A 13,296-nucleotide genomic window follows, 5' to 3' on the forward strand; every position below is an offset into this window, starting at 1 on the left:
ACACTTCGTAAAAGTCTACACATTGTTGTTGCACATAGCTTTAATTTTGCCACAATTCTTGCTTTATATTTGTTCACTGAACCATCTTCATGTCTTTCAACTTTATATAGATCCATTTTAGCTTTATGGGCATCACCCCATTGGGTTTTTCAACAAGCTCCCAAGTTTTGTCTCTTGTAATGGAGTCCAATTCATCTTAAAGCTATTCTGGTATGCCTTAACCTTGTCAATGTAAAAATGTGCTTAGTACTAGTTTTATTTAGCTTTAGAGAATGTGTCTATGCAGTTTATGTTCAAAAAATGTATGTTTGATCTATAATTATGGGGAAAGGATATTCTTCTTGTTGAAATAGGTTAAGAAACTCAAATCGGAGGGTAATTTTGAAGTGGTTGCTGAGTGTGCTCCAAGTTATGAAATAGAGGAACATGCCCAACCCATGGGCCAAGCAAGTGAAGCCGAAAATTAAGACATCAATTTTTTGGGGCATATTGTAAACCAAAAGTTTAAGAAAGAATTACTCAAATGTTATCCAAAAGTTAGTTTATTCCTCATATCTAACAATCTTCTAAAAATTGCTCAAATGTTTAGTGCCCTAAGTGTAATTACAATTTATCCTTTGGGTTTAGTTTTTCGATTCTCATTAAAAAAAGATAAAAAAAAAAAATACACATCATTTTCGATTTTCCACGTCACAACCCGAAAAAAAAAAAAAAAACTTAACGGCTGAGTTATAATATTTACGGGAAGACGAAAGGTCTCGTTGATTCATATGATGACTGAGTTATAATGTTTTGTAGCTGAGTTATCACAATAAATAATCTGAAAGCAAACAATTGATTTATATTACTTGACGGCTGAGTTATAGTATTTACGAGAAAATGAAAGGTCTCGTTGATTCATATGACGGCTGAGTTATAATGCTTTGTGGCTGAGTTTTCACAAGGAATAATATGAAAGCGGAAAACAAAAGGTCTCGTCGATTAAGAGTTATAATGCTTGACGCCTGAGTTATTGCACAAAATAAAACAAATGTATTACAATAATACTGTATCGGACAAGTTTTCGCACTGTGCCCAACTTGTTTACATCGAGAGCATGCGTTTAGCTCATGGCTATACGCGTCCAATCCGTAGTCTTCAAGAACAAGCTCCACAAGCTTGTCGTGTGTTGTGCCTCCATCTATCTGCACAACTATACACCCTCTATCGTCGGTGTTAAATACATATCTCTGTTTCTTTACCCAATTACCAGAAACAACTAGTATCGGAACTGGATCCACGAAAGAAAATGAAGAACAAGGTGAAGAAGAAGTAGAAGAACAAGGTGAAGAAGAAAGTGAAGAAATAGTAGAAGAACAAGGTGAAGAAGAAGGTAAAAACCATGTAAGAATAAGAGTCGAAGGAACGACGTTTCGTATTTTCGGAGAAGAAAGATGATGACATGGAATGCTGACATGGATGATGCGTCTGACGTAGTAGGTCAGCCATCAAACAAATTATAACTCAGTCACAACATGAATAACATTACAGTAATTAAAAAGCAAAAAAATGGCAGCCAAATTCAGCTGCTTCATCAACTGAAAATATGTAACTCAGCCGTATCGTTTAATAAGTCAGCCGTAACTGAATAATATTCTAGTAATTAATCTTTTGTTACTAAGTCAGCCGTGAAATGGTCGAGTTGTACGATAAGTCAGCCTATCACGGCTGAGTTATAGTTTTTAACCATAATTCAGCTGTAACTACATCTCATAAGTCAGTCGTTTTTCATAACTCAGCCACCCGGAAAAAGTTAATTCAGCCGTGTCGTAGTGATAACTCAGCCAAAATTTTGACAACTCAACCATCGGGTGAAAACTCACCCGTCGGCTGAGTTAGAGCATAACTCAGCCAGATTTTAATAAGTCAGCTGTAACGCTGGGCTGAGTTATGCTCTAAGTCAGCCGTCCGCTCTTACTCAAATGTTTTTTCCATAAATCAGCCGCAACATACCTGTAACTCAGCCGTCATTACCTTTGTGACGCGTTACAACTAAGTTATTTAATACACATCAGCGATTTCTGACGTGGCGTCTGACGTGGCAGTGGCATTTTTGTAATTACGTTTTTCCAGTAACATAAAACAAGGGCACGTTGGGTATCTTGAAAATACCCGAGATATTCTAGTAATAATTTTTTTTTTTGTAGATTATGATAATATTACCTAAAATGTATCACATCTAAATAAATCTCCCAAAGTTTAAAGTATTTTGTGCAAAAATAAGATTTTTTTATAAATTCAATTTTTATAAAGGATGTTGTTAATGAGTTTCAAAATAAATTTTTGGTTAGGAAAAACAAATTTAAAACTCTAATAAAAAAAATTCATAATCAAAAAGTTTTAAAACCATAATGGATGATTAGGTAATATTATATTTTCAATATAAAATTCAGATGAACGTAAAAAGACTTAAGCAAAATGAGGAAGTGAGCAGCAAAGAGAACATATTATGGTTTATGAATTTAGAAAATGTTTTATAAATATAATTTTGAGTTACTCACTGGAATTCGACTTTCCTCATCGGAGTTCGATTCCATTAAATTGACTATAATTAGAGAATTGTCAATCCAAACTGGTCTCTTTATTTTAAGTTACAACTTTACCAAGTCCAGCAGTGAGATATTGATCAAAGCATCTATCTTTGTTCTTTTAATTGCTGTATTTATGGATATTAGTTTTGATCAAATAGTTTCACTTACTTGACACTGTTTTAGATTTTTGCTGCTTAATCATCTTTATTTTCATGTCTTTTGTGTAGTCTAACCGTAACCATATTATATATATATATTGATTCGACTGCAGATTGATGCACGAATTTTGAGGACTGTTGCAATAGAGCACACCAAGCAACGCAAACACTCAAAGTATATCAATTTGCCCATATGTTCAATACTAAAAAGATAAACACTTTGTCCTTTCTGTGGATTATTTTAGAGAGTACTACATTAGAGAGTCTGTGTTTATTTTACAGAGTAAAACGAGATGTCGAGATCACACCTTTTTTTTGGTTCCAAAATATTCTAAAATCATCTAAGTTTAATAACAAAATCTTAGGACATGTTTATAGGGAAATCAGTTTAGGGTGTTCTTAGAGTATAAATATTGTGAAAATAATGTAAGATCAATAGTTAAAAACTTTTGTTAAGAAGTTAGTTATTGGGAGAACATGTGTAAGATCTTAAGATTTAATAATATAATATTCTTATAGAAATTTAAGAATGTTTAATAAATACATAGATTAATGTTTAATAAATAATTTAAGAATGTTTAATACTATTTAATAATATAATGTTTATTAATATTCTTAAACATATAACAATTATAAAAATAAATAAAATAATATTTTAATTGCAAACTTATAAAACTTTACTAAAATTCAAAAAAAAACAAACATATTACTTAATTAATTAAACAAGACAAACAATTTATTTAATTAAATTTACTCCTTTAATTAGTCATAATAATATAAGCTTCACTGGCTCTTTTATTTGTTCACAAAAATTGGATCAAGCTCTGTGTTTGTATATAACTTCGCCTAAAGTNTTATAAATTCAATTTTTATAAAGGATGTTGTTAATGAGTTTCAAAATAAATTTTTGGTTAGGAAAAACAAATTTAAAACTCTAATAAAAAAAATTCATAATCAAAAAGTTTTAAAACCATAATGGATGATTAGGTAATATTATATTTTCAATATAAAATTCAGATGAACGTAAAAAGACTTAAGCAAAATGAGGAAGTGAGCAGCAAAGAGAACATATTATGGTTTATGAATTTAGAAAATGTTTTATAAATATAATTTTGAGTTACTCACTGGAATTCGACTTTCCTCATCGGAGTTCGATTCCATTAAATTGACTATAATTAGAGAATTGTCAATCCAAACTGGTCTCTTTATTTTAAGTTACAACTTTACCAAGTCCAGCAGTGAGATATTGATCAAAGCATCTATCTTTGTTCTTTTAATTGCTGTATTTATGGATATTAGTTTTGATCAAATAGTTTCACTTACTTGACACTGTTTTAGATTTTTGCTGCTTAATCATCTTTATTTTCATGTCTTTTGTGTAGTCTAACCGTAACCATATTATATATATATATTGATTCGACTGCAGATTGATGCACGAATTTTGAGGACTGTTGCAATAGAGCACACCAAGCAACGCAAACACTCAAAGTATATCAATTTGCCCATATGTTCAATACTAAAAAGATAAACACTTTGTCCTTTCTGTGGATTATTTTAGAGAGTACTACATTAGAGAGTCTGTGTTTATTTTACAGAGTAAAACGAGATGTCGAGATCACACCTTTTTTTTGGTTCCAAAATATTCTAAAATCATCTAAGTTTAATAACAAAATCTTNAATAAATAATCTGAAAGCAAACAATTGATTTATATTACTTGACGGCTGAGTTATAGTATTTACGAGAAAATGAAAGGTCTCGTTGATTCATATGACGGCTGAGTTATAATGCTTTGTGGCTGAGTTTTCACAAGGAATAATATGAAAGCGGAAAACAAAAGGTCTCGTCGATTAAGAGTTATAATGCTTGACGCCTGAGTTATTGCACAAAATAAAACAAATGTATTACAATAATACTGTATCGGACAAGTTTTCGCACTGTGCCCAACTTGTTTACATCGAGAGCATGCGTTTAGCTCATGGCTATACGCGTCCAATCCGTAGTCTTCAAGAACAAGCTCCACAAGCTTGTCGTGTGTTGTGCCTCCATCTATCTGCACAACTATACACCCTCTATCGTCGGTGTTAAATACATATCTCTGTTTCTTTACCCAATTACCAGAAACAACTAGTATCGGAACTGGATCCACGAAAGAAAATGAAGAACAAGGTGAAGAAGAAGTAGAAGAACAAGGTGAAGAAGAAAGTGAAGAAATAGTAGAAGAACAAGGTGAAGAAGAAGGTAAAAACCATGTAAGAATAAGAGTCGAAGGAACGACGTTTCGTATTTTCGGAGAAGAAAGATGATGACATGGAATGCTGACATGGATGATGCGTCTGACGTAGTAGGTCAGCCATCAAACAAATTATAACTCAGTCACAACATGAATAACATTACAGTAATTAAAAAGCAAAAAAATGGCAGCCAAATTCAGCTGCTTCATCAACTGAAAATATGTAACTCAGCCGTATCGTTTAATAAGTCAGCCGTAACTGAATAATATTCTAGTAATTAATCTTTTGTTACTAAGTCAGCCGTGAAATGGTCGAGTTGTACGATAAGTCAGCCTATCACGGCTGAGTTATAGTTTTTAACCATAATTCAGCTGTAACTACATCTCATAAGTCAGTCGTTTTTCATAACTCAGCCACCCGGAAAAAGTTAATTCAGCCGTGTCGTAGTGATAACTCAGCCAAAATTTTGACAACTCAACCATCGGGTGAAAACTCACCCGTCGGCTGAGTTAGAGCATAACTCAGCCAGATTTTAATAAGTCAGCTGTAACGCTGGGCTGAGTTATGCTCTAAGTCAGCCGTCCGCTCTTACTCAAATGTTTTTTCCATAAATCAGCCGCAACATACCTGTAACTCAGCCGTCATTACCTTTGTGACGCGTTACAACTAAGTTATTTAATACACATCAGCGATTTCTGACGTGGCGTCTGACGTGGCAGTGGCATTTTTGTAATTACGTTTTTCCAGTAACATAAAACAAGGGCACGTTGGGTATCTTGAAAATACCCGAGATATTCTAGTAATAATTTTTTTTTTTGTAGATTATGATAATATTACCTAAAATGTATCACATCTAAATAAATCTCCCAAAGTTTAAAGTATTTTGTGCAAAAATAAGATTTTTTTATAAATTCAATTTTTATAAAGGATGTTGTTAATGAGTTTCAAAATAAATTTTTGGTTAGGAAAAACAAATTTAAAACTCTAATAAAAAAAATTCATAATCAAAAAGTTTTAAAACCATAATGGATGATTAGGTAATATTATATTTTCAATATAAAATTCAGATGAACGTAAAAAGACTTAAGCAAAATGAGGAAGTGAGCAGCAAAGAGAACATATTATGGTTTATGAATTTAGAAAATGTTTTATAAATATAATTTTGAGTTACTCACTGGAATTCGACTTTCCTCATCGGAGTTCGATTCCATTAAATTGACTATAATTAGAGAATTGTCAATCCAAACTGGTCTCTTTATTTTAAGTTACAACTTTACCAAGTCCAGCAGTGAGATATTGATCAAAGCATCTATCTTTGTTCTTTTAATTGCTGTATTTATGGATATTAGTTTTGATCAAATAGTTTCACTTACTTGACACTGTTTTAGATTTTTGCTGCTTAATCATCTTTATTTTCATGTCTTTTGTGTAGTCTAACCGTAACCATATTATATATATATATTGATTCGACTGCAGATTGATGCACGAATTTTGAGGACTGTTGCAATAGAGCACACCAAGCAACGCAAACACTCAAAGTATATCAATTTGCCCATATGTTCAATACTAAAAAGATAAACACTTTGTCCTTTCTGTGGATTATTTTAGAGAGTACTACATTAGAGAGTCTGTGTTTATTTTACAGAGTAAAACGAGATGTCGAGATCACACCTTTTTTTTGGTTCCAAAATATTCTAAAATCATCTAAGTTTAATAACAAAATCTTAGGACATGTTTATAGGGAAATCAGTTTAGGGTGTTCTTAGAGTATAAATATTGTGAAAATAATGTAAGATCAATAGTTAAAAACTTTTGTTAAGAAGTTAGTTATTGGGAGAACATGTGTAAGATCTTAAGATTTAATAATATAATATTCTTATAGAAATTTAAGAATGTTTAATAAATACATAGATTAATGTTTAATAAATAATTTAAGAATGTTTAATACTATTTAATAATATAATGTTTATTAATATTCTTAAACATATAACAATTATAAAAATAAATAAAATAATATTTTAATTGCAAACTTATAAAACTTTACTAAAATTCAAAAAAAAACAAACATATTACTTAATTAATTAAACAAGACAAACAATTTATTTAATTAAATTTACTCCTTTAATTAGTCATAATAATATAAGCTTCACTGGCTCTTTTATTTGTTCACAAAAATTGGATCAAGCTCTGTGTTTGTATATAACTTCGCCTAAAGTTCTCTACTCTTGTTGGATTTAAAACTCAATGACAACAAAAGCTTCAATGAGAAATCAAAGTTAAATGCAACACATCCGGAAAACTGTTCATATATGATAATGTCAAGACAAAGTTTGTAAGATAATGATGTTCTTCTGGTAGATTATAAAGCTTATCGACTCCATGAGATTTGAGGTACTTTCAGGCGAAAGATTGAAGTGCTCTCTCGAAGTTATCTTCAGCTGATGCTTTTCGCTTCACAAGGACATGTTCAGGATGTGAAAGTTTCAGCTGGCTGCAAAAAAAGACTTCTTGTAAGGAGTTTTAAGAAGTTTTAAAAAGGNCAAAGCATCTATCTTTGTTCTTTTAATTGCTGTATTTATGGATATTAGTTTTGATCAAATAGTTTCACTTACTTGACACTGTTTTAGATTTTTGCTGCTTAATCATCTTTATTTTCATGTCTTTTGTGTAGTCTAACCGTAACCATATTATATATATATATTGATTCGACTGCAGATTGATGCACGAATTTTGAGGACTGTTGCAATAGAGCACACCAAGCAACGCAAACACTCAAAGTATATCAATTTGCCCATATGTTCAATACTAAAAAGATAAACACTTTGTCCTTTCTGTGGATTATTTTAGAGAGTACTACATTAGAGAGTCTGTGTTTATTTTACAGAGTAAAACGAGATGTCGAGATCACACCTTTTTTTTGGTTCCAAAATATTCTAAAATCATCTAAGTTTAATAACAAAATCTTAGGACATGTTTATAGGGAAATCAGTTTAGGGTGTTCTTAGAGTATAAATATTGTGAAAATAATGTAAGATCAATAGTTAAAAACTTTTGTTAAGAAGTTAGTTATTGGGAGAACATGTGTAAGATCTTAAGATTTAATAATATAATATTCTTATAGAAATTTAAGAATGTTTAATAAATACATAGATTAATGTTTAATAAATAATTTAAGAATGTTTAATACTATTTAATAATATAATGTTTATTAATATTCTTAAACATATAACAATTATAAAAATAAATAAAATAATATTTTAATTGCAAACTTATAAAACTTTACTAAAATTCAAAAAAAAACAAACATATTACTTAATTAATTAAACAAGACAAACAATTTATTTAATTAAATTTACTCCTTTAATTAGTCATAATAATATAAGCTTCACTGGCTCTTTTATTTGTTCACAAAAATTGGATCAAGCTCTGTGTTTGTATATAACTTCGCCTAAAGTTCTCTACTCTTGTTGGATTTAAAACTCAATGACAACAAAAGCTTCAATGAGAAATCAAAGTTAAATGCAACACATCCGGAAAACTGTTCATATATGATAATGTCAAGACAAAGTTTGTAAGATAATGATGTTCTTCTGGTAGATTATAAAGCTTATCGACTCCATGAGATTTGAGGTACTTTCAGGCGAAAGATTGAAGTGCTCTCTCGAAGTTATCTTCAGCTGATGCTTTTCGCTTCACAAGGACATGTTCAGGATGTGAAAGTTTCAGCTGGCTGCAAAAAAAGACTTCTTGTAAGGAGTTTTAAGAAGTTTTAAAAAGGACATATCCATTTTCCAATAAACGAATAATTAAGAAGTTATAGACTTCTTGTAAGGAGTTTTATAGTATAAACATAGTTGATAAAGCAAGTGCAGCATATCCGGTGACATGAGAGAAATGGATTGAGGCTCATCACTCACCTTGTTGAGTGCTTCAAGTAGTAGAGTCTCAGCCTCTTCAAAATTACCCATATGCATGCAGCAAACTGCTTTGCCGTTCAAGATCAAGCTTGTCATTGGGTACTTATCAGTGAAATCCTGGAAGATTAGATACGCTTCCTGTATCTTGGAACCCCCCTAAGATCATACAACAGTTTAACATTAGCAAACACATTAACAATCTTCTCTACACTATATGGGAAAAAAAAAGAAGTAGATAGTCATATCATACAACTGCCAGGTTCAACCATGCACTCGCGAGTTGAGTGAGTGTGTGGTCTTCATCAATCTCTTGCATCACTCTCAGCTGTTTCTCAGCATAATCTGACCTATGCATCTTTATGAATATCTGAACATTCAAAGCATGCCTACAAATATACAGAAACACCAATCAATTACCGAGTAATGGTAATAGCTTGACACTACAAGAAAACAGGCAAATAGCGACTGCACTATTAGTCACTATTTAGTCGCTAAACGGTGTGTTACGACTAAATAGCGACTAAAACTAGTAGTCGTAAATCGAGAGTCGCTAAAATAAATAGTCGTAAAATTAGTCGCCAAATAGCGACTACATTACGACTATTTTGCGTAGTCGTAAATTTAGTCATAATATAGTCACTAAATTTAGCGACCACGTTACGACTATTTTACGACAACGCAAAATAGTCATAATGTAGTCACCAAATTTAGTGACTAATTAACGACTAATTACTGACTATAGTTGTATTCAAGTATTTATACATTATTGTATTTATACAGTATTTATACAGTATTTATACAAATTACATATATTTTATTAATTGTTTTAAATATATTTAAATTATGAATAATGTTTTAAAACATTATTTTTTGAGTACTATATTTATTATTATAAACCATGATTACAAAAAAATTGTATTACAAAATAAAATTAAAAATCATAACTAAAAATAAGAATAGATGAAAAACTACATAATAAATGGTTTGTAGCACATTCTCAATTGCTTTGTATTCCATCATTGAAGCCTAGGTAGTTCCCATTAATGTTCCAAGAGCAACTCATTTCTTCAAGTACCTTCAGAACAAACAAACAAAAAATGTATCATGGGGACTCATTTCCCATTATCAATATAACACAATTTCAAAATCGAGACTAGAAATGAGAAACAATCGGGACAAGCAATTCACTATAACTAACATGTCTTCTAGCTTAAAAACGTGAGTGTGAGTAAGAAGATCGACAATGGTGACTCAAGTTAAAGAGTGCATATAAAACAGGTGTCTAGAGATCGGTATTACCAAATAACTCTTGACAAATTCAACAAAAAGCCTCACAAAAATTACAACAGAGGCTTCTAAACAAATGACTCTTTGACAGATTTAATAAAAGTCTCACAGCAATAAGTAGCAAAGTATATATATTGTACCTTAATAGCGAAAGATACAATAGGATAAGAAAATGTCTTAACCAATGAAAGTTTACCTTACGCTCTGAAATAAAGTTGTACATCATGAGCTCTGTCTAAGAGTGTGCTTGGCTGTGGCTTTCTCTGTAAGCCAAACATCATCTTCGACCTAAGAACAATAGGACACTGAATCAGATGGTTTACGCATGCAACAATGTGACTTCAAAGAATTGAAGAGTAATACAAGAGTAATAAAATAAACATAAGGGTTTTACCTATCTTCTTCCAGCCAACCGCTTTCAAGCTTCTCCAAATCCAGTCTATTGATCACAAACAACAAAATAATATAGTAAACAAAAATCACATGTTCAAACCATAAGCTTCAAAGACACAAACACAAACACCAACACACACACATACCAGATTTTATCATATAAAATCACCAAAACTGAGGTGACTCTGTGAAAGAAGTGATATGCTTTTAGAGAGCTTAGTTTGAGTACCTTCGGTGACTTTGGTGACACTGAGGAGAGCCGAGTTGAGCCTTAAGTTCTTTAAGCCACAAGACTCAACCAAAACAGCTGACACTTGATCTGAGAGAAACCCACCAAAGAAAGCAAAAAAAAAACAAAAAAATTTTGCACATAAGTACTCAAGAATTCTGAAAAGATGAAATAACAAAGCAGTTCCAGGATTTTTGAAAGAAAAGAAACCCACCTCCATGGAGACCAAAACAGATGGAGCTAGACATTTGAAAGAAATGACAAGAGATATACCCGCGTGGCAACAAAGCTATTGATGCGCTACTCCTTCCCTCACTTCTCCTTCATCATTCTTCTACTTCTTATCCTCCCTCATCTGCAATCACACAGGGGATGAGAAACGCGAAAAGGCAACTAAGTGGATCACATCAGCATTGGCTACCGATATCAAGCAGATAAATCAAACTCGTTTTCAGCAGAATCAAAGTGAAAATCTATGCTCCTACAGCGGAACAAGAAAAAAAAAAAAAAAGAAGGGATAACAAATGAAAGCAACTACTAAGCCTTCAAGAACGTCGGAGAGGATAGGTGTGAGAGCAAAAGAGAACTTGACCCATTGTTGCTTGATAGAAAAATTGATTCTTTAGTCGACCCAAGTTTTCGGCTGTGCGCCGGAGAAGCACACGACTTGAATCGAAGCAGATCTTTCCCGGTTTTGAGATCCCAACTTCTAATTTCGTCGATAAATCCACGGCTTAGCTTTTTCGTCTTCTATGCCGTCTTCCTCCGCTTCACCTCTCAGCTTCTGCTTCTTATATGTCGTCTTCAAACCAATTCGAAGATTAAGGTCATTACAAACGTAGACCAGAAACCCTAATCCCAAAATCAGATTTAAAGGGGGAAATAGAGATAGAACAAACTAACCTTCTCCCACGGAAACCAGTTTCCCTTCTAGATCTGGAGATACGGTCGGAGGTTTGGCCGGACAGAGTCATCGCGATTCGAAGAAATGAGAGTGAGAGTTTCTCCGAAAGAGTTTCGAGAGTGATGATGATTTTTTTTTTCTAAGTGTAGTGTGAGGAATAGAGGCACAGGTTGGTGAAGGTTTCTTTGTTTGTTGATTTTTATTTCTTTTTTTTGTTGGCCAATTTTCAATTCATATCAAAATCCAAAGTGGTACAAAAGCCTCTCAAAGCCCAGACTAAATGATATAGTTTTATGTTTTTTTTTTATCAACAATTAGTTTCAGATTTTACAATGACTAATTTAATAAATTTTATAAGTAAATAGTTTTTGGAAGTATTAAATTATATATATACACTAAATAGTTTTAGATTAGATTTAATTTTATACACATAATGGTTATATTTTGGTTAAATGGTTTATAATTTAATTTCTATATACTATACATTATAAAAGTTTAAAATTTAAGATATAGGGTTTAAAGTACAGGGTTTGGTGTATAGGTTTATGATTTGGGGTTAAGTTTTGAATTTATGAATTATGAATTAATTTCTAAGATTTAGAGTTTATGATTTAGGTCTTGGGGTTTGGTTAATGGTTTGGGATTAAATTTTGAAAATTATGATTTTCTTAAATAGCGACTGATATGCGACTTCTTAGCGACCGTTTACTATAAGTCGCATATTAGTCGCTAAATTGGTGACTATTTAGCAACTACATATTTTGGTGTGCAATATAGTCATAAAATAGTCGCTAAATTACGACTAAACTAGCGACTAACATATGCAGTCGTTAAAAAATGACTAATATATGACCAAATATTTGTAGTCGTAAAATAGTCGCTAAATAGTCACTACTTAGTCGCCAAAAATGACGACTACATATATAGTCGCCAATTGTAGTCGTAAAATCCATGTTTTCTTGTAGTGTGAGAATCACTAAGCCAAGATCCAACAAAAGAAAAATCAACAAGCTTACAGATCCATGGTTCCTCCAGAATGAGTATGCTTGAGAGCCTCGTTATAATCTTCCTCATGCATGAATATAGTACCAGCAACCAACCTAATAGTAGCATTGTTTCCTACAGTTGGATCAGCCAACCATTCCCTCAAGCTTGAAATGGTTGATTCCTAAACCAAAATCACAGATTCAAACAATGCATATCACTAACATTAGCAATCAAAATCCCTAGAGTAATCTTAAATTCAGCTACAGAACATGAATCGGAACATCTCAAAATCTCCAGAATTACCTTATTTTCAGGACTTGATAGATACAGAGGAGACACAGAGGAGATCTCTAGACTTCGCGAGACAGAGGAGAGAGAGGAGACGACGAGAATCGGTGGACACGAGGAAACGAGGAGACGAGGAGACGAGGAGATCGGTCGCCTCGGTGTTTCAATGGCCGGACAGAGGAGACGACGGTGAGGGAAAAAAAATCTCTCGCCGTTTCGCTTTTCTTTTTCGCGAGAGAAGAAGAACAAAATTATGTTCGAAAGAAATGAATAATAAAACGAAAGTTTCTTTCCGAGAGTGACACATGGCCCTTAGATCAGATGAAGAACT

At 32.3% G+C, this 13,296-nt stretch overlaps 1 protein-coding gene and 1 long non-coding RNA gene across 4 annotated transcripts; both read right to left on the bottom strand.

Moving 5' to 3' along the window:
- On the bottom strand, positions 8,757 to 13,003 carry LOC104705156 (coatomer subunit epsilon-1-like). The gene is made up of 4 exons (XM_019228085.1): positions 12,981 to 13,003; positions 12,707 to 12,858; positions 9,128 to 9,263; positions 8,757 to 9,033 (listed from the first exon to the last, which is right to left on the bottom strand). Exons 2-4 carry the CDS (start codon positions 12,766 to 12,768, stop codon positions 8,767 to 8,769), a joined length of 465 nt encoding a protein of 154 aa, XP_019083630.1. The 5' UTR covers positions 12,769 to 12,858; positions 12,981 to 13,003; the 3' UTR covers positions 8,757 to 8,766.
- On the bottom strand, positions 9,780 to 12,013 carry LOC104703711. Of its 3 annotated transcripts, XR_754233.2 has the most exons (7): positions 11,690 to 12,010; positions 11,379 to 11,588; positions 11,001 to 11,141; positions 10,787 to 10,876; positions 10,559 to 10,603; positions 10,361 to 10,452; positions 9,780 to 9,942 (listed from the first exon to the last, which is right to left on the bottom strand). It is a non-coding gene; the product is annotated as an uncharacterized LOC104703711 (long non-coding RNA). The 3 variants fall into 3 exon arrangements; XR_754232.2 differs by having other exon boundaries at positions 9,780 to 9,952; positions 11,001 to 11,588; positions 11,690 to 12,013; XR_754231.2 differs by having other exon boundaries at positions 11,001 to 11,588; positions 11,690 to 12,012.

The sequence above is a fragment of the Camelina sativa genome, chromosome 7 (genome assembly GCF_000633955.1).
Source record: "Camelina sativa cultivar DH55 chromosome 7, Cs, whole genome shotgun sequence".
In the NCBI taxonomy this organism is placed as follows: Eukaryota; Viridiplantae; Streptophyta; class Magnoliopsida; order Brassicales; family Brassicaceae; genus Camelina; species Camelina sativa.